Consider the following 26,658-nt stretch of genomic DNA (forward strand, 5'->3'; position numbering starts at 1 on the left):
GCAAGTCTTCTGGAGTAGCCATGATGGCTTTGTACCCAACTGGTATGTTCAGCTCATCGGAATGAAACGAGGGTTGTAGACTGTCGGAGGCGAGCGGAGCAGCGCGGCACTGTAAACCGCGAGGGCGCGTGTTGGAGCCATGCGCTGCTGTTCCTCTTTTAGAAAGGTCAACCTCTGCGCAGTGCAAACTCGTCACCCATTCTCTGTCATCACCAACATCAGGTCGAGCACTTTTCCTTTCCACCTTGATCGTCTTCTTCTAGCGACCACTGGGTGGTCTGCCGGTAGTCATACGGCATTCACAACTTTCTGTCAACAGCACGTCCATTCCTGCCACCCCTTCCATCCCCCACGACACGATATCGAGGTGCCTGGTGCTGAATCCTCCCTGCCCAAGCCATTTCCTTGCAGAGCTTTCGCTGGACTACATTTTGGCAACGGGCGATCTCATGGAGGCTGCTTTCTTACTAGTTTCGACAATTACAGCCGAGTAAACAACGTCGCTCCTGCCATCGATTGGCCCTGACGCGTCTTCCAAGTCATGCCACCGCGTGCAAAGCGCAAAACTGCGCGTAAATCCAATCTCGAGTCCCAAGACAATTCTGACTATGGCGATTCGCCTTCACGGCCAACAAACAAAAAGAGAAAAGTGCGGCCCTTTAGACGCGTCGCTGATCATGATGTTAATGTCTCACAGGTCAATGGTCGATCATCCCCAGCTCCACGCCCGATAACCCCGTCCTCTGAGCTCGAGACGCGGGACACGGATGAGACCAATGACGAAGGCGACACGCTCACCGAAGCTGAGCTCGTTGAGCAGGTCATAGCATCCCTCGCGCAGGCCAAAGATCCCATCTTGGCCGCACGTCTTTTCGCCAACGAGAATCAGCAAGATGAGAACAAGATCAAGGCTTTCGCCAAGCTTGCGGGTCGTGACTGGACCTACTTTGTCAACGACCAATCCATCAACATCGGCCGTGAACCTGATGATAGAACGACTCCTCACGCGACATATACAGGCGCCTCAAGTCCAGTATCGGAATCGACAAACCCTATACCAGTCCACATCGACCTGGGTCCAAGCAAGATCATTTCTCGCCTGCACGCCGCCATCTTCTACGATCACGAATACCCTGAAGGAGGCGGCTGGCACATCCGAGTCAACGGGAGGAACCATTGTCGTGTCAACAATGTCTTGCTCCAAAAGGAGAAACGCGCGCACATTACTTCTGGTACCGTCCTTGAGATCGGGGGCACGCAGATGATGTTCGTCACACCCAACGACCCGGTCAAGATTGATCAGTACTTCATAGACAACATGCGTAAGCAAAACGCAACAGACGCACCACGGGCCCACCCTGGCCTGTTCTCAGATAGACCAGAACTTCCCCCGCCTGCTGTTGGTCCAGGCTATCAGCATCTGGCACCTGCTCCTCCACCACAGATCAAGCAACAACGGGCATCAACGCCGCCTGCCCAGCAATATGACTCCAGAGCCCAGAGGACAGTTTTCGACACAAAGACTGCCGTGTCACCAATGTATGGTCGTGGTATGATGATGGAGAGCACACAAGAGATCGACTACGCCCGGCAGTCTGCCAAAGACCTCAAGCCACCGTTCAGCTACGCGACCATGATTGCTCAGGCAATCTTCTCGACCGAAGAAGAGAAAATGACCCTGGCGAATATCTACTCTTTCATCTCCGATAAATATGCCTTCTATCGCCATTCCAACAGTGGCTGGCAGGCGAGTTCACTCCTTCTCTGGTCGTCTTGAAGCCATACTAACTTGACCAGAATTCGATTCGTCATAACTTGTCGCTCAACAAAGCTTTTCAGAAAGTTCCCCGGCGAACAGATGAACCAGGCAAGGGCATGAAATGGATGATCGCCCCGGAACACCGTCAAGAATACTGGAAGAAGCAAGCCAAAAGGCATGGCGGCTCCGCGCCATCATCGCCCGCTTCCAGTAAGGAGGTGAACCCAAACTTCCGTGGCCCCAACGGGCAGAACCTTGGATACGACACGACCATGGTGACCTCTTTCTCCGCTAAGGATAAAGCCAATGGTCCTCCACATGGCGGTACAAAGCTGAATTTGCAGCCTCCGCCGCCGGTCAACAGTCTTTCCCAGTTCGCGCCCGTCCCTAACTTGGCTCCACCAACACAGACTCAGCTAGAGACAACAACACCACAACGCCGGCGTCACGACACTGGTGCCACTCTGCCTGAGTCCATTTTCGACGAATCGCCTCTACCAGATCGTAGTCGCCCGTCACCTCACCCTAATGGTCCACCTGTTTACACCCTTCCATCATCAGTTCCTCCTCTACATCGAGAGCCTGCAAACCCTACACTCTCCTCCTCCTACCTCGACACACCTCTCCATCCCTCCCAGCGGTCGTCTCTCCGTACACCCGCTCCAATGCGTCAAGACATCCGCCTTGCGCCACCCTCTACACTCGTGGCCCCATCGAAGTTCATGGCCGAGTCTTCGCCCGTCGGTCCGGGCCTCTTCTGGAGAGGCATGATGGGCGAGACTCCTGGCACCGTGCCGCCTGATCTGAGTCCTGTTAAAGTCGACGAAAACGACCTCCCCAGGAGATTGAACGGACGACACTCACTCGAAATCGAGGATCGACAGATCATGAGCAGTAGTCCTCCTCCGATGGATATCATGGGCAGCCCTAGTAAGGCTGCTCGTGGGAGTCAGATCCCGATGACAAGCTCGAGTGCACGGAAGGACAACGAAAACTTCCACGAACGCAGCAGAAGTGCTACTGCAGTGGCACCGTCTCCGGAGCTGCGCTCAATCACTAATGCCAAACCGCAGATCATACCTCACGCAAGCGTCGCTCTCGTTGAAGAGGACGACGATGACGATGGCGACGTGGGCTTTGACCTGGCAAAGGGCTTTGCTCCGATTGCACGAGGTCTTGGTGCCAGCTTTGGGAGGCGGTAAAGAGGGGACTGGACGGATTCGACGAGATTGATGTTGTTTCTTTCAGGCAGGGACAACAATGTACTATCACGGTACCTTCCCGATGTGATGAGGAACGACTGTATGACGGAGTAGACTGTATTTGCACATGTATGATTACTATGATGTTTCTTCCAGATGGTGGTTTAGTGCTCTGATGCACGGTCTGTTGAGAGCAACTCGCTAGTGGAGTCCCAATGCCGCGAAAGCGTCTATCCTGAACAGGCGGCTCTGTAGGCGGTCTAGCATGAAATTCAATGCTTTCACTATGCTTCCTGCATGATCAGTGCTGTCACCTTCAGACGGGTATGACCTCAACGCAAGTTGCAATGAGAACTGGCTACGATTTGACCATAGATTCGGATCTGGTCGTTCAAGTATACATTGCGCGAAGTAGGTATCATACCTACATATTTCGTCTCATCGGACCATGTCCTATTTCCACCGGAAATTCTCGGTACCGAGTATACCCACGAAAATTCAATTTAATTCAATTCAATAGTGCGCACTCAACCATGGTCGTGTCATCCGGTTACAGATAAGCCCGGTTCACAGCCACCGGTAGCGACTGCCGACTGACTGACTGACTGCCTCGGCTTCTTCTTCTAGTGAACAAGAGCTCATCATTAATCAACTTAGATTGGACAACCATAAACATCCCCTTTGTCTTTGAGAGTCCTCCATCAAATACCTCGAGGACTTCATCAAGGATCCATTTTCGTATCATTCATCTCAGTTTCAGATACCTACCGCCACCATGTCTGTCCCCTACCTGATCAGCGATGGCAAGAAGTCCGAAGGCCCGGCTTCAACGCGAATCCCTCCCATTGCCATGCCCTTCGTCAGTGACCGAGCCAAGAAGACGCTCGACATTGTAAGTCATTCTATCCTACAGCAATAAATACGTTGTGTCAACACAAAATCTCCTTCAACTCCGCGCGGATTCCAACATCATTCTCCATCCGACCCAAAATCCCAAACTAACCAACCCCCCTCTTCGCCACCATCCACAGGTCGAGAAATTCGTCGAAGAAGAATGCATCCCCGCCGACGCCGTCTACGCCCAACAAATCGGCCAAGGCACCACCGCCCAACGCTTCTCCAAACACCCGGACATCATCGAGGACCTCAAGAAACGCGCCCAGGACCTCGGCCTATGGAATATGTTCCTGCCCAAGAACCACTTCTCCCAGGGTGCCGGGTTCTCGAATCTCGAGTATGGTTTGATGGCGGAGTATTTGGGCAAGTCGGGCGTGGCGAGCGAGGCGGTGAATTGCGCGGCGCCGGATACGGGGAATATGGAGGTGTTTGCCAAGTATGGGACGGAAGCGCAGAAGAGGGAGTGGTTGGAGCCGTTGTTGAGGGGGAGATTCGGAGTGCGTTTTTGATGACGGAGCCGCAGGTTGCTAGTGAGTTATTTTACCCTTTTTGCTTCTTCCTCTCGAGGATCATGGTCTGTAGTGGAAGACTACGTCGTACTGACATCCTGATCAGGCAGTGATGCAACCAACATCGAGATGACCATGACCAAGGACGGTGATTACTGGGTTCTGAACGGGCAGAAATGGTGGTCGTCCGGCGCCGGCGACCAGCGCTGCAAGATCTTCATCGTCATGGCCAAGTCCTCGCCAAATCACTCTTCAAAATACAAGCAGCAATCCGTCATCTTCGTTCCAGCCGACACACCCGGCGTCACCATCCGCCGCGTGCTTTCCGTCATCGGCTACGACCACGCACCCCACGGCCACGCGCAAATCGAGTTCAAAAACGTCCGCGTACACAACGACATGATGTGTCTCGGCGAAGGCCGCGGCTTCGAAGTCGTCCAGGGCCGCCTAGGCCCCGGCCGAATCCACCACGCCATGCGCAGCGTCGGCGCCGCGGAGAAAGCACTCGAGTGGTTCCTCGCCCGCGTACAGGATCCCGCGAAGAAGCCCTTCGGCCAGCTCCTCAGCGAACACGGCATCATCCTCGAGCGCATCGCGCGCTCACGCATGGAGATCGACGCCGCGCGCCTCGCCGTGCTCAATGCCGCCATCAAGATCGACCAAGGCGACGCGAAGACCGCACTGAAGGAGATCGCCGAGGTCAAAGTCTTCGTCCCACAGGTCCTCCTCGAGGTTCTGGACAGAGCAATGCAAGCGTACGGCGGCGCGGGTGTGAGCCAGGATACGCCGCTGGCGAGCATGTGGGCGAACAGTCGGACGATGCGGATTGTGGATGGGCCGGACGAGGTGCATCTGATTCAGCTGGGGAGGAATGAGGCAAAGAAGGGTGGGGCGCTGTTGAAGAAGATTCAGGCGCAGAGGGAGAAGTCGCGGGCGTTGTTGAAGCAGAAGGGGTTGGAGTATGTGGATCCGTTGGCGTTGGATCGGGTTATGGGGTTGGGGAAGTCGAAGTTGTGAGTAGTGACGATGGGGTGGGTGTGTGGGAAATGACGAGGTTGTGCGGGTTTCCACGGTGGAAGGAAGAGAGTGAATGGATTTGTGAGGCATATTTTCGCACTATGAGCAAGTTCAAATTGGAAATATGATCTGGATTTGATTAAAAGCCGATCAACAGATCATTTGGTCTACTGCGGCCCTTTTCCCTATTTGGCTCTGTGTGTCGTTGCTTCGTCGTCGTCGACTGAGCAGTTCTCTCTTTGGCAACTTGAACCTGAGGTGTTCATCAGGTTTCTTGCCAACGACCAACTGTCTTGCTCCGGGAGCCGCAACGAGAGGTCAGAACGCCCCGACTCTGAGGGTTTCGGCGGGCACAGACACGAACTCTCACAGAGCACGCCGGAGTCGGAAGAATTTGGCCATCAATCATTCGCCCTGCTCTGCGTCTCTGAATGCTCATGCTCAGGTCACCAGATTGACTCTTCCGCGTCATCACCATTCGCAGCCACATCCTCGCTTCCATTCACGGCACCATTCTTCTTAGCCTCATCACGCTCCAAACGCGCCTTGACAGCAAGTGCCACCAGAGCCTCCAGCGTATACCGAGCATCATTACCAGCATTATGCAAGTAGTAGGCATCGATCTCAAGGCTTTGGAGCACGGTGGCGAGCTTCTTCGGCTGATTGTCTTTCATCAGGTCCTTGTAGAGTGTAGCCGTGTCCAGCGCTTCCTTGATTGATTTGAGTCCTTCGGTGCCGCGAGATGACGCTTCGCCAAGCCCTTCGTGGACGGCGGTGGATGTCTTGAGGGCGAAGATCTCGGAACCAAGTTGGGCGAGGTACTCGAGGTCTGCTTTGAGGTTGTGGCCGACTAGGATTATGGTGCGTGCTTTGGGACCTTGCTGCTGGTCTTCGGTAGAGGCAGTTCCGTTTGGCTTCTCGGGAGCCTGTGATGTGTCCTTGCCCGCCATTGCTTCCCACTCAGCCCATTGTTTCTTCAGATCGCCATCGTGCTTGTACTGTACAGACCAGGGCCACGCAAAGCAAGCGTCAATCTTACTCCCAATTTCGCTCTTTGGGACAAGCTCTGACTTGCCGAACTGGAAGGAAGAAGGATCGCCAACGCAGAACTGGCGATTTCTGAAATGCTTGAACTCATCCAGTCGGAAGTGACGTGAACGGATCTGCGATCGCCACGCGGTTCCGATCTTGCCTGGGGCTAGTCCACGAAGGTCTTGAGTGTCGAGAGTGCTGATGCCGACCTCGGTAATGATATGGTGGTCTCGCTCCCATGCCTCGATGTCAATGCTGATGAATATCGGCAAGTGGACGAAAGCGAAGGGCGCAGGCTCGTCGATGTTGAGTGCATCAAGTGAGTTACTCGGTGCCTGTGCTTCCACGTACTCAACCTGCCCGTCCCAGCTCGCGCCCGCAGATGGCACAACGGCTCTTCGCTCGGCCGGCAGCAGACCAAAGTATCTCTGAACTCTACTCATGGAGTTGCACCAGTTTCTGACCTGGTCCAGGGGTTGGTCCTTCTTCGTTCGCTTGGAGGAAGAGTGCTTCGTCTTCTTAGCCGAGATGGCTTGTTCGCATTTGGATCTGAAAGCCGTGAAAGAGGCCTGCAGAGTTGTTGATGCGTTTGGAGGAGCTTCACCGTGACCAAGTGGCGGCGTCTGGACTTCTTCTTGCAGAGCAGTCATCTGAGATCTCGAGCGTGATGTACCCAGCAGACGTGGTCGTGGCGTGCCATCGTCGAAGAATGTAAGGGTGAAGGGGAAGGCTGGAACAGCTACATCGGCATCAAAGGCTTTAGCGATCTCATCGATAAGTTCTTTGACTTGAGTGTACGGCAGTAGAAAGATAGGCAACGAGCTGTAGGACTCTGGTGGATAGACGTAGTAGCTGGAAGAATGTTAGCGTCCAGCTCAGAGGGGGGTGACTGGGGCGTTGATGGAGATAGCTTGACTCACAGATCCCAGGTACGATCATAAAATTTGTTCGCAGCGAAGAAGCGCTTAGATACTCGATCTTCGCCGTCGGACATATACTTGTAGGGGAACTTGGAGACCAGGGTCAGGAGACAGAAATGGCCGGTGACCAGGTTGCCATGCTTGTCCGCCGTCGCCAGTTCCTTGCGAAGTTCCACGGCTGTCGAGAAGTCCTCGTGCTTAGTAGTGGTCGATTGCTTGGTCTTACTAGCTTTCGGCGGCTTCATCTTTGGCGTCTTTGCAAAGGCAGCAGAGTATTCGTCGTCCTCTGAACCAGAGAGCTGGACCTCATTGGCTCCTGAGTTACCTCCATAGGCATAGTCAGGCCATTCCATTGGGGCTGGCTTTGGAGCAACTTTTGCGCTGCTATTTGGGGCAGGAATAGCTCGGGTCTGTACACTAGATTTTGGCTGTTTCCAGGCCTCTTGTCGAGCAATCTGTTCTTCAAACTCCTTTTCCGCAAAAGTAGTTTCGCCCGGATCCGGAGCAACCGGTTTGGTCAACTTCTGAGCCTTGAGAAGCGAGGCGATACGACTCTGAGGTGATGTGACCATGTTGACGTGTAAGCATGTCCTACAGAGTAAGTGAAGATGATCCAGGATGAGAATCAGCTAGGATGGAGACTGCAGAAGAGGGCAAGACCACTTAAGTACTGTTCAGAGACAAGGCGGCCTCTGACAACAAGTTGCGAAGACCAAGATGCATTGGAGAGAGCAAACATTCACGGAAGGACTTCAGATCATTGAAGTCAGGTACGACATGCTCATCAGTTGGCACTGAAATGAGGGACAACATTGAAGTCGAGTATGCACTGCAGCGACATCAACGACTCAGGAAATGTTTGCAGTAGATGATCGCGCCTGCCGCATGAGCGCTGTGTATCAGCAATCGTAGTTTGGCAAACGTTTCAACAGACTGTTTCCTGAACGATCGATTTTCCTTCCCGAGGTCCTGCCATGCTGGAGAACGGGACCTTGGGCTCTCGAAGTTCAAGTCAACCGGCTCAAAGCGCGTCGTGTCGTGCTAGTTCGCATTCGCTCTAGCGTGTCGGATAGCCTTCCTGCCCCAGAAGCCATTACATCGCAGGCGCGACCACGACGAACTTGCGGGCAGAGCACTGGCATCGAACCACTGTGATCCGTTCGGAGTATAGCAATCTAACAGACCGCATTATTCACTTGCCGAGAGTAGCGTCCTTCCTAATGGCTCGGTCAGACTAAGGCTCGTCCACCTGCATCACCCAGTATTTGTCGCGGCCACAGTTACGAACACAGTCGCTTAGATGGCAACAGACAGCACATGGTAATTTTTGATGGGCACCATGGTCGACATCGTCGGCGAGCGCGCCGTCGATCCGGATGCGCAAGCGGCAGTGACAGACTTCCTCGACTACACAGAATACCTTCCATCTGACCTCATTCGTTCCTTGAGGCTCATTCAAGGTCTCGACGACGAATACAACAAGCATGCAGACAGTCTGCATGACCTCACCAGACTTTATGGCTCGTTGCCGAGTGTCGAGCCTACTATGCGACCCGATGCAGCAGTTCTAAGGCGTCAAATTATCGGCACTCTCGACTCAGCACTCGATGCCCGTGAATCTGCTGCTGCTGAAGCAAGCCGCCTGTTTGACGTCGCAGACCGTCATCAGAACAGACTCAAGAGCATCATTGCAAAGCTGAATGCTATTCCCAAACCGCCCTCGCGCGATCCTACTCCGCAGCCTCCAACGTCGAACAAGAAGATATCAAAATCAGGCAGAGAGATCAAACCAGCCACAACTAGATTGACCCTGAATCCACCCCGTAGCGGCAATGGCCTGCTCGGACGACCGCGAGGCAGACGAGTCACCGTACCTGGCGAAGTCCTACCACCTTACGATCCAGATGAGGCCATAGCAAGCACGGAAGTCTCAGACTGGGAGTCTCCTCCCCCACCCTCACCTCCGAGACCGATGCTCAAACTCAAGCAGCCAAAGTTGCTCAAGGATCGAGACCGGTCTGACCCAATTGAAAGAGTAGCGAGAGCATCTAGAGAAGGCTCCACATTCAAGAAGCCCACCCCTCCGCCAGAAGATGCTGAGCCTGGAAGCAAGTGGAAGCCATGGACACATTTGACCGAGTACGAGATGTACAAGCTCCGCAAGAAGATGAAGAAGAACAATACTTGGGATCCAAGTCCAGTCATGATTCGCCGCGAGCTCGAGTCTAGAGGACGCGGATGGGAGAACTACTTCCGTGCAAAAGAGACCGCAGAAGCCAACGGAACACCCTTCAATTACATCGAAGGTCCCAAACAACCAAAGGTTGAGAAGCCAGAGGCTGAAAGCCCTGTCATCACCGTCGCATCCGAAGCCAAGCCAAAGTCTACTACGAAGGCCGACAAGAAGAAGAAGGAGAAGTCTGTCCCCGTTCCTGCTCGCACAGAGGCTGCAAAGGCAGCTCAGGAAACAGAGTTGGCTGCTCGGCGTCTAGGGAACATGGGCTCTCTGTTTAAGGACATATTTAGCCCTCTCCAGACCGCTTTCGCCCACATCGGCAGGAGTGCAAGCTCGCCTACTGTCCCCACGACCACAACAACGAGGAAGCAAGCTGACAAAACATCCAAGAAGCGGAAACTAGACGAAGCAGGCGTGTCTGCATCGCCATCAGCGGAACCAGATCAGAGGAAGCGACAGAAGACTGCACCAGCCAAGCCATCGCCGCTCCTCCCCGCTGCGCAGCCAACTGAACCTCGACCAAGTGCAGGCACCATCAAGATCCCATTGAACCTCAACGTCGCTCCCCTCGAATCGTCCTCGACCGAGTCATCTGACGAAGCTTCGAGCGAGGAGACATCTTCTCAGGCGAACAGCACGGCAGAAGCGTCTGTGGCTCCCAAAATGGAACAATCTACGCCACCTCCTCCTGTAACGTCGAGACCTGTGTCGCGTAAGTCGACGGCACCTCCTGCAGAACGCGGTGAGAGCATGGCTGTCCCAGTCGCCGCTACTCGAGCCTCCAGTAGAATTGCTTCGGCAACGCCAGCGGCGCCCGACCGACGTACGCCATCCATCTCGTTGCGTATGACTCCAGCAGCGGAGCCGTCACCAAAAGGTCTACCCACGGCGGCCAGCCGTCGGACCAAGCGAGAGGTGCCAGGCACTGTGAAGCAGACCAATCAACATGGCGGGGCAGCTGTCTTAGTCAGTAAACGCCAGAGCAAGCCAGTAAAGCAGAAGAAGGCGGCAGTGGATCCGTCTCCAGCCTCAGCCGAAGTACGAGTCGATATCGATGGGCGGCTCGAGGTCGTGGACCCGAATGAAGAGCGATACTGCATCTGTGGCGATGTTAGTTACGGCGAGATGATCTGTTGTGAGCTGGACCCAGAGGTAAGTTGTTTCCGCTACTTCCGTGGCTGCGCTGACATGCTTCATTATAGTGCGAGTTTGGAACGTGGTTTCACATGGACTGTGTGGAGCTTGCGGAGATGCCAGGACGGACCACAAAGTGGTACTGTCCCGGAGATCGAAAGAAGTATCACAAGGGCGAGAATACCAATGGTTTGGTTGGGCGTGGCATCAGACCCTAGTCGGGTCATGCTGAAGATTCAGCATCGGACACAAGTGTCGGAAAGACAAGCACTTCATCTAGTAGGGCCGGAAGTGTCGAACAGACAAGTGCTTCATCATCGAGCTGGAGCGACAAGTCGAATCTGACAGACGTCCATGATCTTGCACGTTGACAGCCTGTGGACCTCACTTGACAATCATCACGACTGTGGTAGCCAAAGTCATGTCCGGAATTTGGCAACAGACTGGACCATTCGATACGAGGCTGGTCTGAGCGAGGCAGTCAGCATGCAAATATTTACGGTTTCCATCCGAGGGTGGCACATGGTATGATCGGGCAGCCACTTATCCCTCGTGCTTGTCGGCGGGCCGCTGACGGGCTTTTGTGTAACCGCACAGCACACGGCGAGAAGTCATGAAATAATGAATTTCCCGCTGACGGACCCCCCACACACATACTCTACACAAGTCGTTCTCTGTCAAATGGAGATGCAAGTGCGCGGCTCTGTGCTGATCAGAACTGATCAACAGTCGATCACGCGGCAGACTGGGTTCAAGCATCAGAGTTGTATCGTGCGGTTTCGATGACCGTTCGCGTCGAGATTCGAGAAAATTGTTGTAACAAGCTATTTTCGGGGGAGCGCTCCTCGAAAGGAGATCCTTGCAACTCGAAGCGAGTATTGTCCGTTCGAGCTGCACTGCACTGTCGCCGGCTGTCATTGTAGCTGCCTGCAAGTGTAGACGGAGTGCAATTGCCATCCTCTGCTTTGCTGAGGCCGTTCTGCTATCTGTGCTGCTTCTCGAACTCTGCTTGCCGCAAGAACGATCCCGGTGATTCATGTTTGTTTGGTGTTGAGGACTCGGTTAGGAAGTGGTGGACCGAGCTGTGAGATTTGACCAAGACCTAAAAGTTCAAGCCACGCGAGGACGATGCAGGTACTATCTCCCTAGTGCTCCACCTACGATTTTGCACCTGGACCAGCTACAGCCAGTTGCGTTCGCTGGAGATCATCTCCTGAATTGTGGTGGAGCTGTGGTCTTGCTGCTGGCTGTCACGCTCGTCTTGGGCTGTTCGGGTCTGAGCCGTTGCCCGTCCTTCTTGAAGTCGCATCCCGCCTGCCAGCCTTTTCCTCCAGCGCAGCTCAGCAACACAGCTCGTCGTCCCCTCGAGGAAAGTTCACAGGTCGCAGTGCGCCGAACACCTAATATTACTGTTATTTGGTCTGCTGTGCACCAAAGCTGCTGGAATCTCAGCTGTCATTTTTCTCCTATTGTTAGAACACACAGCAGACACATTCCAGGCTCTGGCCAGCGCGTCCCATCAACCACGACCGAGCAGGCACACACAATACTCGGAAAGAGCATCACTCGCTAATCATCGCTTCCACCTTCATTGGATGCACCACATGTGCAGTCGGTAATATCGCGACATACACAACGATTTAATCAACCACCCTCCACAAAGGCCTGGTGACATTGGCTGGGCCCGCTTCGATTCGACATACAACCACATCTGTCAAAGCGTCGCTTCACTTCAACCGTCATGTCTGTCCGCCAAAGTTTGCGACAGTAAGGTACAATATGCAGCTGCTGGTCCTAAGGTGCGTGTGTGACTTCGAGCCCGCATGGCCTATGAATCATGCAACCCCTCATGTCTCACTTCGTACATATCCCACCGACTAACAACCGTCTTTCTTGCAGATCTACATAGACTCTATTCGACCGTGTATATCGCTGTGCCTCGTGCCAGCTGCCGCTCCTTTAGCACACTGCTCATACCACCGCGCCGACGTTCGCCCTAACGTTCTACACTATCCGAACGCTCGACCACTCTCATTGAAGGCCGACTCGACGACTATTCGGGCGTACATTCCCCCAGCGGCGCAAGTCGCACACTGTCTTTGACGCATGACGAGGGTGTGACCATAGTGAACTTGCACCAAACAATACTCATCTAGCAGCCTGTCTGGGCCGTGTGCGGAGGCACCGCATAATGTGCAATGGAGAGACCTTTGAAGAGATTACGGATTGAAGATCCTGACATCCGCTCACCACGAGATACTGGCTCTCGGATGGCCGAGGGTCTATTTACCTCAGAAATGGGCATACAAAGCGACGACACTGATGGGCATCCAGCGGCAACGCCGGCCCCTACAGCCCAATTAAACCTCTACCAACGACGGGCCATCTTTGGCGATGGTCTCCAGGCCCATCCTCTTCCTCATCTACAGAAGAGGACTGACGCTACTATCACGGTCGCAGCGTCACAAGTTGTCGTCAACGTCAACGATGGCACCTCCACGTTTCTGGCAACCACGATCCCTACGGCGTCTACCGATTCTATACTATCACTGTCAGATCTAGGCTCGGTGACAATACCAGGAGATCTGACTTCTATTCCTACATTGACGCAGACCGAAAGCAGTATCAACAACGGCACGACCTCCGGAGTTGGAAGCTCCAGCTCGAGTAGCACCAGCAGCAGTACACCAAGCATCTCGGAAATTTCGTCCACCAGCTTGAATGGCACCATCACTTCTTCGACCAATATTGTTACGGTGACAACGACGTCAACTCTGGAGATCTCTTACATTAATGGCACCTTATTTCCCGTAGTCCTTGCCACGGTCAGCGATGATAGCGGTACTACCGACGTTGAGCCAACGAATACAGCTTTCGGCATCGGCGTTTCGTCCGATGACAGCAGCACTGCCACTGCTGCCGCTACAGGTGACAATGGGGGCGCAATAGTCGGAGCGACCGCAACCTCGGAAGCACCCGCTGCGACATCAAGCTCGTCCGGAGGTGGCGGAGGCGGCGGTCCTTCGTTGAGTCCGCAGCAGCAAGAGGTCGTCGGTGGAGTCGTCGGTAGCATAGCAGGCGTGGCAGTGATTCTGGTCTTCATCCTCTTCCTGCTCAGACGACGTCGAATGAAGCTGAAGGCTCAGGGACGTTTGCCAGAGCAGCTCGCTGAGAGGAACATGCTGGAAGGCGGCAATGATGGTCCACAGCGGATGTCAGGGCGGTCCTCCGTCATTCCACTCACAGCGACTCTTGCTAGCAGTCTTCGAAAACTCCGACCCTACTCCAGTCACACTCAAGCCACGGACTTGACAGCTTCGACAGTACCTGAAAGTGAACGTGGCTTTCAGAAAATCGCAGGCCGAAAAATTGCCCCTGTCCTTAGTACTGGAGGAGATGGGTTTGGAGGCGACTATGGTGCGTTCTCGAAAGAAGCAGGCGGATCGGCCGCTGGCCACCAACGCAACGAGAGCAATCTGACAGGGTCCTCGTTCTATCGCGACAGTCGAGGCTTCTATGGAGGTCGTGGGACGGACACGCCTACGTATCCACCCAGTCCTACCATAGGGTCAGGTGAGGAGAAGCCTGGCCCAAGCTCGACTCGAGATTTCGCAGCATCCGGACCGCGCACGCCGAGCCAGGTCTCGGTCGGTCAGCCCGAAGGTATGGCTGCTCTGAGACCAAGCCCTGCTCGAACGCCGGTCACTATCAGCCCGGCACCGAGCTCCATCCGGCTACCGATACAGCAGACTCCGGATATGCAGATGCTCCGCCGATGCCGCCACTGGCTCATGGTTTGCCTGTTCCGGACGGCGTTGGACGTACACTTGCGAGCCGTGATGGCAGCCGTGTGAGTGCCGAAGTGGCCGGAGTCGGTTCGCTGAGAACGTGTGAAGCAGTGGTAAGTGACATGCAAAAGCACATACACAGATTTCAGGCGATATTCCTTGTGGTAGCGAAGGCGTTGGGCGAAGACTTGGTGGATTTTGTTGTTTCCAGGTCCATTTTGTGTATATATACCCCGAACTGTCACATTGCCGTCTAAGTAAAATGTAAATAGCTGAGTATGTACAGTACTATCTATCATATCTATTTGCATACTGGGCGTGTCATCGCCTCCCATCGTTGATGCTGCCACGCCACCCTGGGGTGAAGACTCTCCTTGCCGCATTCGTAGTTGGGGGCAGCATTCCGGAAATCTGGGGTCGATGTCACCCATTTGTGGGGTACACCGGCTATTGACTCTTCTGGGTCGGTTACTACAATCGACATCACTTCACTTCAATGCACGAGTGAAGGATTGATTTCCAATATAAGTACCGGTGGGAACCCTACAGGATGGAGGCTTCGATTCTGACCAGCCACTACCAAGAGTTTCCGAATTCACGGACTTGAGACCACACCAGCTCTGAACAGATCGCCTCTCGTTGTCGTCAAACCCAGATACCTCTTCACCACCACATGGCGCCCCCAGCAGTCCTCATGGTCGGCAGCGGCGAATACACAACCGGCTTCGTCGGCGGTAGCGCATCGACCAGCGACAAGAAAATCGGCGTGGTCGGTCTCACACTATTCGACCTCCGCCGACGAGGCAAAGTCGGCGCCCTTTCCATCGTGGGCACCTCAGGCCACAAATTCCCTGCCATTCGCGAGCACCTGCACAACAACATTACCAAAGTTTACAACAACCTCGACACATCCTTCAATTCCTACCCCGCCAACGACAAAACCGACCCAGAAGCCTACAAAGCCGCCATCGACGCCCTCCCCGCCGGGTCTGCAATCACGATCTTCACGCCCGACAGTACCCATTACCCAATCGCCAAGTACGCCATCGAGCGAAAGATCCACGTCATGATCACCAAACCCGCAACGCAACTCCTCTCGCACCACCTCGAACTCCTGACCCTATCCCGCCAGCATGGCGTATTCGTCTACATCGAGCACCACAAGCGCTTCGATCCAGCCTACCTAGACGCCAAACACCGGGCCGTGAACCAGCTGGGGGACTTCAACTACTGGTACAGCTACATGTCGCAGCCGAAATCCCAGCTGGCGACATTCAAAGCCTGGGCTGGGAAGGACAGCGATATCAGCTACTATCTCAACAGCCACCACGTCGATATCTGCGCGTGGATCGTGGGGAGCTTGGGCTGGCATCCCGCTGTTGTGCGCGCCAGCGCATCCAGGGGAATAGCGGAGGCGGAGGGTTGTGTTGAGGGGACTGAGGACACGATCACGTTATTGGTGGACTGGACTCATCCCGACAAGGCTGGGAAGAGGGCAACGGGGATCTACACGGCGAGCTGGACGGCGCCGCAGAACGCGGGCGTGCATAGCCAGCAACATTTCCACTACGTTGCTTCAAAAGGAGAAGTCAACGTGAACCAAGCGAAGCGCGGATACGAAGTCGTCTCAGACCCACCGGACGCAACAGCGGCAGAAGCAGGCACGAAATGGATCAACCATTCTACATGCGGTATCCGCCGGACGAGGAGGGGAATTTCGGTGGGCAGGCCGGGTATGGGTATGTGAGTTTCGAAAAGTTCATCAACGGAGTAACAGGTGTCAACGAGGGAAAGGTTACAGTTGAGGAGCTGGATAGGCGAGGGCTGCCAACGCTGGGGAACACGATTGTTACAACGGCAATCCTTGAGGCCGGGAGAAGGAGTTTGGATGGCGGTGGGAAGGCGATTGAGATCTTAAAGAGGGAGAATGATCGATGGGAGTTGCGGTAAGAACGTCCGCTGGGAGGCCTTTCTTCCAATCATGACAGTACGCAATCGCCTTGCAGAGAACGCGAACGCAATTCGATGCGGCGTTGAGGTGCATTGCAGACTGGACGGTCAGCATTGGGGCCATACGGCATATGCTACGAGCCCACACACCAGCATCGGTACATGAGGAATGCGGAGCGAGCAGCGGTCAGGTGAATGGCCGTGGATTGAGGCAGAACTGGAGGGAAATCACGGAAGAGACGTGCGAGAAGGTTGGAGGTGTGTTTTGAACCACGATCAATGGAGATCGATTGATCTATTGCCCAATGCTGGACATCGCTCGTCGAAATAGTCTCCAGAAAGCTGGAAGCAGAATGAACACTCTATGAAGTGATGGTCAACTCCTTGGTGTTGTCGTATTTGCGCTTCTTCTTGGCGGACAACTCCTGGGGCTTCTCGCGTGTGCGCGCCCGCTTCTTGTGCTTGATTTTTGGCTTGAGAGTCTTTGAGCTATCAGTCAATTCTGAGGTAGCGATGGACTGGGGGGTTTGGGGATCAGTAACGTCGACAGCGTCATCGTCACCTTCGATTTCGCCTTCTTCAAGATTCGTAGTAGCAATGGCAGCGTCAGGCATGGGGTGGTCGATCTCGGACGACCCGTTGAGCTGAGGTGCCGTTGGTGTGCCGTTGCCGTCGCCGCCAGACATCCGCTTCAGCTTGCGCTCTTCTTGTAGCTTTTTTCGATCTTCCATGTCTTGCAGCATCTTCCTCGCATTGGCCAACTCTGCCTCTTTGCGAGCAGCCAGCTCCACGTCGAACTTTTTATTGCCAGCCAGAGCATGCTTGACCATGCGCCCAGCAGCCTGCTTGTTGAGTGTGAGATCTTTGCGTTCTGGCGTTGAGCCTGCCTCGGCGGCCTTGATCTTCTCGAAGTACTGCTTGACTCGTAGCAGTTCTTTGAAGACTGCATGTTCTCTGGCCTTGACGCCATGAAGGAGCAGGTATGCTGTAGGAAGAAGTCAGCCTGGACTTCTGGCGTGGAGTGGATCCTACAGTAGAGAAGAGTCTCGATGATGGAGCAGATTGCGACGTAGAGTTTGGCACGATCGAGAAGAGGCAGCTTCTTGATCGTGTCTGATAATGCGGTGGTTAGTAGTGGTTGAAGAGTCTGGTCTAGGTCACTCAGGTGCCCGGACATCTGCTTGAGAGCGTCGCGGACGCCGGCAGTGTCCATAGTGGCTAGCTAGAGTATGTTAGTGTGCACGAATGCTCTCGAGACTCGGTCGAGAAGAAGTCAATGGGAAAGAAGAAAGAAGTCGCAATTTTGTGAAGTCGCGATCGTGATAGACGCCGGCTTCTCTCGGGGCTCCGAATTGGAGGTTCGGCGCACGCCGTTCGGCACTGATTCCCCGCAAAATCGCGCCGTCGATTCGAATGGACCTCATCGTCATTGAAAGCTACCTGCGGCGAGCTCATTCCTCACCGCAGACTGACGATGCACGGTTCTATAGACAGGTGACTCACCGTGGCTCCTCTGGACGGCGCGACTCGCCGGCTTGTACTTCGACTTGCAAGTGAAGTAACTCGTCATGCCTCTTCCTACCTAGATCGACATCCGCACCGCTGCGGACGAGTCATGTAACCCAGGTGAATAGAACACCACAATTTTCGACAATGGCGGAGCAGAAGTCATGGTGGGCGGGACCCAGCGGGCAGACTCAAGGGCAGTCACAACCGCAGTTCTCGACGTCGCAGGACTTTCGACCCAGTACAATGGAGCCGCCTGAGGCAGACGAGGAGAAGCTGCTCACGCGACGGATTCACATACTCGGCATGGGCAGCATAGGAACACTGATCGCCCATTCACTGCGAACAATACCACATCCGCCGCCTGTAACCATCATGATGCACAAACAATCCATGTACGATACCTTTCGAAGATGTGGCAGCGTTATTCGCCTTATGGACATCAAGGCTGACCTCAATGATCCTCAGCGAGGCTATGACTGTGATATTCGACAGCCATGGGAGCCAGGCCAGCCACCGCCTGCCTGGCACTACAAGGGGTATTGGAAGGAAGGCACCAACACGCCTGCCTACCCTCGCAGTGAGGACGAGGTCCTGCCAGAGACCGACGAGACCTTCATCTACACCCTCATCTGCACTGTCAAGGCCCAGCATTCCGTCGCCGCCATGAAGTCCATCAGACACCGCGTCGACCAGCGCACCACTATCTGCCTCATGCAGAACGGTCTCGGCCAAATCGATGAGCTCATCGACCAAGTATTCACCGACCCAGCCACTCGTCCGACCTTCCTCATTGGTGTCATCTCCCACGGCTGCTACATGACCGGACCCGTCACGGTCCACCACACCGGCTTCGGCGCCACCTCGCTCGGCATCCACCGCGACACCGACCGCTACCCCTTACCGCCCAAATCCCTCCAACAGACCACATCATTGTCCTCGCTCTCCCCAGAAGACCGCGCTCGTCACTACCCAACCGACGCCGAACTTTACGCCACATCACTCTCCGCTCGCTACCTGTTGCGCACGCTGACCCGGACTTCGACCCTCGCCGCCGCCGCATACCCCTACCTCGATCTCCTCCAGCTCCAACTCGAGAAACTCTCCGCCAACGCCCTTCTGAACCCGCTCACCGCCCTCTACGACCTCCCCAACGGCTTCATGCTTCAGAACACACCACTCTCAACCGTTCAAAACATGCTCCTCGCCGAGCTGAGTCTAGTAATCCGCTCTCTACCCGAGCTGCAAACCATTCCTGCGCTAAACGCACGCTTCTCTTCCGCCCGCCTCAAGGACCTGTTCGTGGGAGTAGCGACGAAGACAGCCAAGAACTCAAGCTCCATGCGCGAGGATGTCAGGAAGGCGAAACTCGATACTGAGATCGACTATATCAATGGGTATATCGTGAAAAGGGGGCAAGAGGTGGGCGTGCAGGCGGTTTTGAATTTCATGGTGTGCCAGATGGTGAAGGCGAAGGTACTGTTTGGGGTCCAGAAGGGCATTGATGAGATTCCGTTTGCAGGTGGGATCGTGGAGGGAACGACGGTGGGGGAGCCTAGTATAATTGCTGGGGCTGGGAAGAAGAATCAGGGCAGGCAGGGTGAGGATGGTGGTGTTGGACAAGGACCAGAGCCGGTGATACTGGAAGATCTGAGTGGTGAGCCGAGGTGGCATCCCGGGAAGTTCGAGCCGTGATTGAGACCAGTACACTCAGAAGGCCTACGACCACAGTTGCTGAAGACATGTGAGCTGCCACTTTCGAGCCGAATGTTTAGCACATTATATGCATTGTTCAGAGGTTATAGATCAATTCGTTCTGATGTTCATCACTGACCGATCACCTCGTCGTTTCAGACATTTGGTAGTAATCATTTAGATGCTCGCCGCTGGTGAGACGATATTATGTCTCCCAAGGATTAGCAGAATGATGCAGAAAGCGTGAACAGATCCTCAAGAGCGTGCGCGTTCGCTCGTGAGTGAGGTGGTCAAGGGGTCAGAAGGTCCTGAGATGGTCGGTCAGGTGTCGTGGGTCATTACTACGGACTTGGCCCTTTCGTTCAAGAGACTATAAAGAGGTGATCCATCAATCGTGCAGTAAGTTGCCCCACCCGTTAGCAGTGTTTGCTACCAAGGCATGGCATCAATTCGTACGCAGCCACCTTAATCGTGGGGAAGAACAAGGTCGGGGGCAGAGCAGATACTTATAGACATCGTCTCCACAAATGAAGATCGAGCAGACCGAAGCATTCACTCTACTGGCTCGGCGTGGGAGCATTCACTATTTCCAGCATGACTCGGACTCTAACGATGCCCGTCGTTATTCACTTCTTTGAGCATCTCGTCGACCAACGCCTGCTTCGTACTCAATGTCAACTTCAAGGTCGCTTCCCCAGAACTCTCACTCTGACCCCTTGGGCCTGCGGTGTCGGCATCCCCACAAAGCAGTCCCTGACCGTGTCGACATCTCTCTCCCGCACTGTATCGTATAGCTCGAGCTCGAAGCGGCGCAGCACGGCAGCGAGACCGAGGTAGAGTTCTGCGTATGAGAGGCTAGACCACGCACGTTTCTCGTCAGTGTCTCTATCACACTAAACAGAGATAAGCGACAACGATAGATGGACTCACTTCTGCCCCACGCAATTCCTCGTTCCCCGATGAAATGGCATATAATACCTCAAGCTCCTCTCCCTCGTCTCCTCACTAATCCACCTCTCCGGATCAAACACCATCGGCTGCGGAAAACACGCCGCGTCAAGATGGATGGCCGGCACACTCATACTCACCGGGGTGCCTCGTGGAACCACCCACTTGTCACCGAACATCAAATCGCCCTCCGGATCAATCACTTGCACCCGATTCGTCACCGGCGCACTAATCCGCAACGTCTCTTTGATCGCGGCCCCCAACACGGGCAGCGCTTCTAGTTTCGAGTAAGGAGCAAGGACGTTCGGGTCAGGCATAACCTGGTCCAACTCGGCCAGCACACGCTTCAGCCATGCAGGATTGGCCAGGAGGTGGTACACAGCGTTCGTAAGAGTCTTTGCGGTAGTCTCGCCGCCCGCGACGATCATCACGAAGGCTTCGTCCGTAATCCGGTCCACAGTCTTCTCTTCGGAACCGAGAGGCGAGTCGAGCACGGCGTGAAAGATTGTGCGCGAGGAGCTGTTGTCAAAGCCGGGCTCGGGGCGTCCGAGAGAGGATGATTTTGTGCCTGTGGCAGAGGCTTCGCGCTCGGCGATGATGCGCTCGACTTGTCTTTGCACGCTCTGTAGATGATATAGGTCAGTAGGTGCTGGTCAGGTGCATGGCAGAGGTCACTGACATTTTTCGCCTCTGCAAAGATAACCATATCCGGCGCCATCTTCGCCATGACCCAATCCGGTAGCGATTGCATGAAGCCCATGATCCATGGGAAGTTCCTCATCACGGGCACAGGCTCGAACAAATTCGTCATCGTCTTCTTCCATTCTGGCGCGAAATCAGGACGCTCGAGACACCGCCACGACTGTCCAAAGCAATAATCACTGATCACATCTAGCGTGAGCGCCGTGAAAGCAATGCCAGTGTTGAGCACTTGGCCCTTCTGGCGGAATTCGCGCTCGATGCCGTTAGTGAGCTGGTTGACCTTCGCGCCGATGATGGATTCGAGGTTGTTGACGGCTTGCTTGCTGAAGAACTGCGTGATGGCGGAGCGCCGTGCCTTGTGTTGGGCATAGTGGATGGTGGAGGCGATGGAGCCAGGCGAGCCGTTGGCTTTGGAGTTCTTGGGCCATTTGTCGCGTCGACCAGATTTGTAGAGTGTGTCGAACCAGTCCGGATCATTGACGGAGAGCTCGTCGGGGCTAACGCGGACGATAGGGCCTGTATCGGACTTTGGTTAGGTGGGTGTCCACGCTTCTTGCGTCGGGCTTACCATATTGCTTGTGAAGGCGTTCGATGTTGTATGCTCCTTGGCCCGGGTACGGGCCTGTGAAGAGGTCCTGATAGGTTTCGTACCAGTATGTTGCACCAGCCAGTCGTGGACCAGGAAACTTGTGAAGGGGGTGGAAGAACACTCTATATACGATGAGACCAACTGTGCTCACAACAAGATAAAGCAGATACGCGATCGAGCCCAGCTTGGCGACCGAAGTTAGAGAATGGAAGAGGTCGGCGCCCATGATCTCGATGTATGGGCTTCACCTTAGCACGATCGTTGAGATTGACTTGTCGTCTGAGAAGATAAGATCTTATAGCTTGTGGTCGGCCAGCTACTAAAGTTTTCAGGCCCAATTATTGTACTCACGCAGCACAGTGCCGAATGCGAATGATTCCATGAGCAAAGGTATCATGCCTCAAGCTATGGTACAGGTCCCATCCTACGCGGACAAGCGCTGAAGCTCCACCCTTGGAAAAGGATCAGCCGTGGCCGATATGCAACATAGTTCCTGCGAACGTGTTTAGAGCTAGCCAAAGAGTGACATAAGTGAGGGAGAGTTCAAGAAGGATTTGGGCCTGACGAAGGGCATCGGGAACGCGCAATGGTTGTGATTGGTCCGGCTGGCTATCGAATCCAGGTAAGCTGTGCGAGCTCAAGCCCGGCGGGCAGATCGAATCGTTTCGTCTCGCTCCGATGATACTTCGAAATTAACAGTCACATATGTATGCGATGGAGATCCCAACTCGACTGAGATGAAGGCAAGAGAGGTGCACAGATACGCTCTGGATTAGCTCATCACAGCAAGGTCTCAAGGCTGAGCCATCATGCCCTGTTGTTTCGGGTATGTGGAGCATGTAATCACTTTTCCAGAAGGATTTTCTGAACCTCATATCTTTGCTATCTTACCTATCGGACCGCGGCGGTGAAGCTGGACAAGCCGGGAATGGCGAATAAGGCGAGAAGGGGCAGCAGTGAGTAGTTCATCCACCCATGGTTGCACACGTACGCATTGAGAGCGGTAGACGGGAGAGGATGCTAGCATAGTACCGATGGGCGAACGATACTAAGACCGGGCGATGGTCGCGGCGACTGAGGTGAGGTGTCGAGCTGCTGGCTCTTGGACAAAGGCGATCGGAAATATCAGTCGCAGCGTTGTTGCCGGAATCCGAATCTGGGTCGGAATCGCACGCGACTGCCAGTGATCAGCACACGACTGGTCTCAGACGAGAGCGACCTACATCTGCTGTCTTGGCAAGTCAACGATACAACAACCGCACAGCAACAACCAAAGTAAACAGCAAAACACCCAGTCGTCAAAAAAGCAAAAACTAAACGCCAGGTTTGAGAGAGGAACTGTTTCTGGATGCACTCTCGGACAAACTCGAGATCGATGATGATCTTGGAAACGTTTAGGAAAACTACTATCAGTACACACCATCGGGAGCGAATCGATGAAGGAGACTGTACCCCATACTGAATGGTAATAGTTTTATTAGCTGCTCAGGACAACTATCGACCTTTTCCTATGTAGCTTTCCATGGATTGTCTCCGCCGATCAATAGACCTGCTCACCGCTAGGATCTGGGTGCGATTGTTGGATGGATATTTGGCAAGACGAATATATAAGGACCAATAAGTAAAGTAGAAAAGTGGGTGACCATCGACCCCCGAGGCCGGTTGCCAGGCCACTGAGGTCTGGGCGAGGAGATACTGACGTTCAGGCGACATGAAGTGTGCCTGCTCAATCGACTCTGAGTACCCCTGCGATGCTCACTAGGGCTGGGCAAGAGTAAATGGAACTTCATGCCGGGCGCAGGAACGTGCGATGGGTCCGTGGCATCTGCTCTTGCCGCATCCTACAACTCACAGATACATCTGGGTGAACTTAAGCGGCCCTGGCGGTCAGACTGCGCTCAGATCAGTCTGCTACAAGAGTCACCCTCTCCTGGACTCATGTTCGTACTGGACTACTAGCAGCTTCCATTTCACATCAGCAGCAGCTTCAAAGACGCTCAAGTCACACGATTGGATTGCTATTCCAACTCCACTACAGCAAGCACAGCTTCCCAGATCTCAGCCCCAAATCGACTCCCCAGAGCCCGCCCTAGCCCTCTCTCAGCACGAAATCCTCCGGCGCCCAGCCAAACGCATGTCGAAAGCGCGCCTGCAGCGTCTGCAAGTGCTCCCTCTCCAACCACACAGTCTCACCGCCATGCGGCATATGCAGCGTCACCGTCGCCTCCTCGTACCCATCGCCCTCCAAACGCCGCCACTTGTTGCCCGTGACGCCCCCTATGCGCTCTTCAATGAAGTTCAGCGGCGCACCTGGGAGCACGCGCCGAAACTCCAGCCGCGGAACTCGCTGTCTTCCGCCCTGGTTCTCGCCTGGGTGTGGGAAGATCTGGCGCCAGGTGTGATATTTGTCTGCGTCGACGAAAACGAGAGGCGCGATCGGCTCCGGGGGAGCGATTTCGGGAAGAGCAGCGGCGAGAAGCGCGTCGGCTGCTTCTTCGTCTCTGACGACGACCATTCTGCGCTTCGGCGGCTTCGGAACGGCAGCAACGAGGTCCTCCTCGAATTGTGATGGTCTCGGAGCCACCTCCATGCCCCATCGAAGGTTCTCGCTGATGCCATAGTCGCGCAGGGATTCGTTGGCGTCGAAGAGACGGTATTTGGCGCGCATTCTGGCGATTTCGCGTTTCGTAGCGTCCGCGCCCTCCTTAGCCTTGTTTTGGGCTGATTCTGGATCCTCATCGGTGACATCTTCTCCTCCATCTTCTGTGGCTGCTTCGGCTTCTTCTGCTTTTGGTTTCGGAGCACGCTTCCGCTTCTGCATGCCGAAAACGCGTCGCAGGTAAGCTCTCGTGTCTTCCTCTACGCTGTCTTGTGCCCAGGTCTTCTCAAGGCAGATGAAGGTGGTAGACCACAGCAGCTGGGACCAGGCTTCAGGATCGGTCTCTTTGATCTCAGCAACAGCGTCTCGTGTCATCATTCTGGTGACTAGCGATGCGATGGGAGGATAGATTACTGAGGTAAGCTTGTTTGATGATTTGAAGTTGAGCTCAATCGGATCACGAGAAGTACCTATTTGATACAGCACTGAAAATACGTCAGCAGCGAAAGCCATATGTGGACGCAGGTTATCCTTGACGCCCTCCCGGAAGAAATTGCGTTTGCACTTGGCGACGTGGCCGCATTCGCTCAAGATGTAGCTGGTCGGCAATATCGGCTCTATTAGACCGTACATGATCCAGAATTCTGCTAAATGGCCGCTGCGGATGTGGTCTTTGTCGCACTGGACGAGCTGGAGGTAATCGCCCTGATGGTCGTTGATGAGTTCGTCGAAGGCCTCGCCGATAAACTCGTGATTCTTCAGGTAGGATGCGGCAAGAGCGCGAAGATAAGCGAAGAGGGTACTCTCGACACTGTCGCGGGCTTCCAGGATCTTTACTTTGGCGATTCGTCTGTTCTCCCAGGCTTTCAGTGACGACCTTAGGTGCTTGAGGGCATCGCAGAGTCGATGAAGTGTTACGAGGCGATCCATTGTTGAGAATATGTGTATGCTGATTGCATGCTCGAGCAGCTGTGCGTCAGAGCTATCTGGATCTCCGACCAACCATGTACAGATCGAGTTGATCACATCAATGCTGGTCTTGTCCTGGGTAAGCAAAGAGAAGTATTCTTCTTGCTGACTCTTGAGCTGCTTTTCGACTGCAGGTATCAGGTCGTCAACGTTGAGACGCGAGATGTACAGTATGTCAATCATTGTGATGTCTTCCGGATCTGCAGGCGTGTTGCCAACTTCTTTCCCTAATGTTTGTCCGTGTCGACAGACCGCTTCTAAGAAGTGCGCCATGCCAGCACAGTACAGTCTCTGACTCTGCAGAATCAGGACGCCGCGCTCGAAGCTGAACATGTTCTGCTTGTGCAAAGCATTCGGCTCAACTGGGACGGCCAGCTTTGCGCCGCGATAGCTGTTGTGGTTGAGATCGACGAAAATGTGTGAGTGGACGAAGCTGAATTGTAATGTATCCCATCCAAGCTGAATGTGATCACTGTGTGTGGTAGCGAAGAATGCCGGCGGAAAATGCAATCGATACTCCAGGAAGTCCATTATGCTTTCCAGATCGTTGTCCAGGTCGAAAAGATCCATGAAGAGCCTGCCGAATTTCAGCGCAACGTTGAGGTCTGGCAAATATCGAACCTGTTCAGCTCGTCGGCATCGGACGCTAGGGTTGTGGATATAGCTAAGCAATGCTGGAAAGGCCTCTTTGAATAGCTGCTTCACAACAGCTTTATCGATTTCGGGCAGGAGCTCAATGGCGGCGCTTGCGGAGTGCTTGACGCGATCCCACGAATTCTCAATGGCATCGCCGAGGTCTCGAAGCATGCGCTCCGCATCCTTCTCAGGTACATAGTTGTAATCGTTCTGTCGTTTGAGGTATTCGCGTGCTTTGGGATCGAGGAACTGTCGCTCGCATGTGGGACAGCTTTCTCGTGAGCAAGCTCGCACCCATCGACCTTGACAGCGAATCTTTGGATTCGGACGACTCGTGTCGCAACCTTCTCCGGTAGTTCTTCTGGTGAGTCTGTCGATGCGCTGCTCGTTCGCGAGAGTTGGGACTGGTGCTATCGATGCCATGTCTGCTGTGGTTTCAGGCGGAGTTCAAGGACAGTGGAGGGTTTGCAGTCTACAGAGGTAGCAAAACATCTCTCCAGAAAGCCGAGAAATCAATAGAAGTCACTTTTTCACAATGCATATTGTGTGTGCCGAGCTTTGCGTGAGAGC

General features: G+C 54.3%; 9 protein-coding genes across 9 annotated transcripts; 5 read left to right on the plus strand and 4 right to left on the minus strand.

Annotated features, from left to right (window-relative positions):
* Positions 1 to 541: 541 nt before the first annotated feature.
* AB675_6258 (Fork-head transcriptional regulator 2) lies at positions 542 to 2,961 on the plus strand (the record flags this gene model as incomplete). Its single annotated transcript, XM_018146536.1, has 2 exons — positions 542 to 1,736; positions 1,868 to 2,961. 2 exons carry the CDS (start codon positions 542 to 544, stop codon positions 2,959 to 2,961), a joined length of 2,289 nt encoding a protein of 762 aa, XP_018003796.1.
* Positions 2,962 to 5,830: 2,869 nt separating this feature from the next.
* Positions 5,831 to 7,908, minus strand: AB675_6260 (uncharacterized protein; the record flags this gene model as incomplete). Its single annotated transcript, XM_018146538.1, has 2 exons — positions 5,831 to 7,268; positions 7,337 to 7,908. The coding sequence occupies 2 exons, from the start codon at positions 7,906 to 7,908 to the stop codon at positions 5,831 to 5,833; spliced, it is 2,010 nt and encodes a 669-aa protein (XP_018003934.1).
* A 767-nt stretch (positions 7,909 to 8,675) lies between these two features.
* On the plus strand, positions 8,676 to 10,924 carry AB675_6261 (Inhibitor of growth protein 3; the record flags this gene model as incomplete). Its single annotated transcript, XM_018146539.1, has 2 exons — positions 8,676 to 10,724; positions 10,775 to 10,924. 2 exons carry the CDS (start codon positions 8,676 to 8,678, stop codon positions 10,922 to 10,924), a joined length of 2,199 nt encoding a protein of 732 aa, XP_018004141.1.
* Positions 10,925 to 12,904: 1,980 nt separating this feature from the next.
* Positions 12,905 to 14,560, plus strand: AB675_6262 (uncharacterized protein; the record flags this gene model as incomplete). Its single annotated transcript, XM_018146540.1, has 1 exon — positions 12,905 to 14,560. One exon carries the CDS (start codon positions 12,905 to 12,907, stop codon positions 14,558 to 14,560), a length of 1,656 nt encoding a protein of 551 aa, XP_018003804.1.
* Positions 14,561 to 15,167: 607 nt separating this feature from the next.
* Positions 15,168 to 16,444, plus strand: AB675_6263 (uncharacterized protein; the record flags this gene model as incomplete). The annotated part of the gene is made up of 2 exons (XM_018146541.1): positions 15,168 to 16,233; positions 16,272 to 16,444. The coding sequence occupies 2 exons, from the start codon at positions 15,168 to 15,170 to the stop codon at positions 16,442 to 16,444; spliced, it is 1,239 nt and encodes a 412-aa protein (XP_018004005.1).
* Positions 16,445 to 16,806: 362 nt separating this feature from the next.
* Positions 16,807 to 17,657, minus strand: AB675_6264 (Nuclear nucleic acid-binding protein C1D; the record flags this gene model as incomplete). Its single annotated transcript, XM_018146542.1, has 2 exons — positions 16,807 to 17,429; positions 17,477 to 17,657. The coding sequence occupies 2 exons, from the start codon at positions 17,655 to 17,657 to the stop codon at positions 16,807 to 16,809; spliced, it is 804 nt and encodes a 267-aa protein (XP_018003671.1).
* A 440-nt stretch (positions 17,658 to 18,097) lies between these two features.
* On the plus strand, positions 18,098 to 19,645 carry AB675_6265 (putative 2-dehydropantoate; the record flags this gene model as incomplete). The annotated part of the gene is made up of 1 exon (XM_018146543.1): positions 18,098 to 19,645. One exon carries the CDS (start codon positions 18,098 to 18,100, stop codon positions 19,643 to 19,645), a length of 1,548 nt encoding a protein of 515 aa, XP_018003880.1.
* A 680-nt stretch (positions 19,646 to 20,325) lies between these two features.
* AB675_6266 (Trichodiene oxygenase) lies at positions 20,326 to 22,110 on the minus strand (the record flags this gene model as incomplete). The annotated part of the gene is made up of 4 exons (XM_018146544.1): positions 20,326 to 20,500; positions 20,576 to 21,216; positions 21,273 to 21,811; positions 21,864 to 22,110. 4 exons carry the CDS (start codon positions 22,108 to 22,110, stop codon positions 20,326 to 20,328), a joined length of 1,602 nt encoding a protein of 533 aa, XP_018004067.1.
* A 1,863-nt stretch (positions 22,111 to 23,973) lies between these two features.
* AB675_6267 (uncharacterized protein) lies at positions 23,974 to 26,511 on the minus strand (the record flags this gene model as incomplete). The annotated part of the gene is made up of 1 exon (XM_018146545.1): positions 23,974 to 26,511. The coding sequence occupies one exon, from the start codon at positions 26,509 to 26,511 to the stop codon at positions 23,974 to 23,976; it is 2,538 nt and encodes an 845-aa protein (XP_018003741.1).
* Between the last annotated feature and the right edge of the window lie 147 nt (positions 26,512 to 26,658).

This window comes from Cyphellophora attinorum (assembly GCF_001299255.1).
Source record: "Cyphellophora attinorum strain CBS 131958 chromosome Unknown Contig4, whole genome shotgun sequence".
NCBI classification, from domain to species: Eukaryota; Fungi; Ascomycota; class Eurotiomycetes; order Chaetothyriales; family Cyphellophoraceae; genus Cyphellophora; species Cyphellophora attinorum.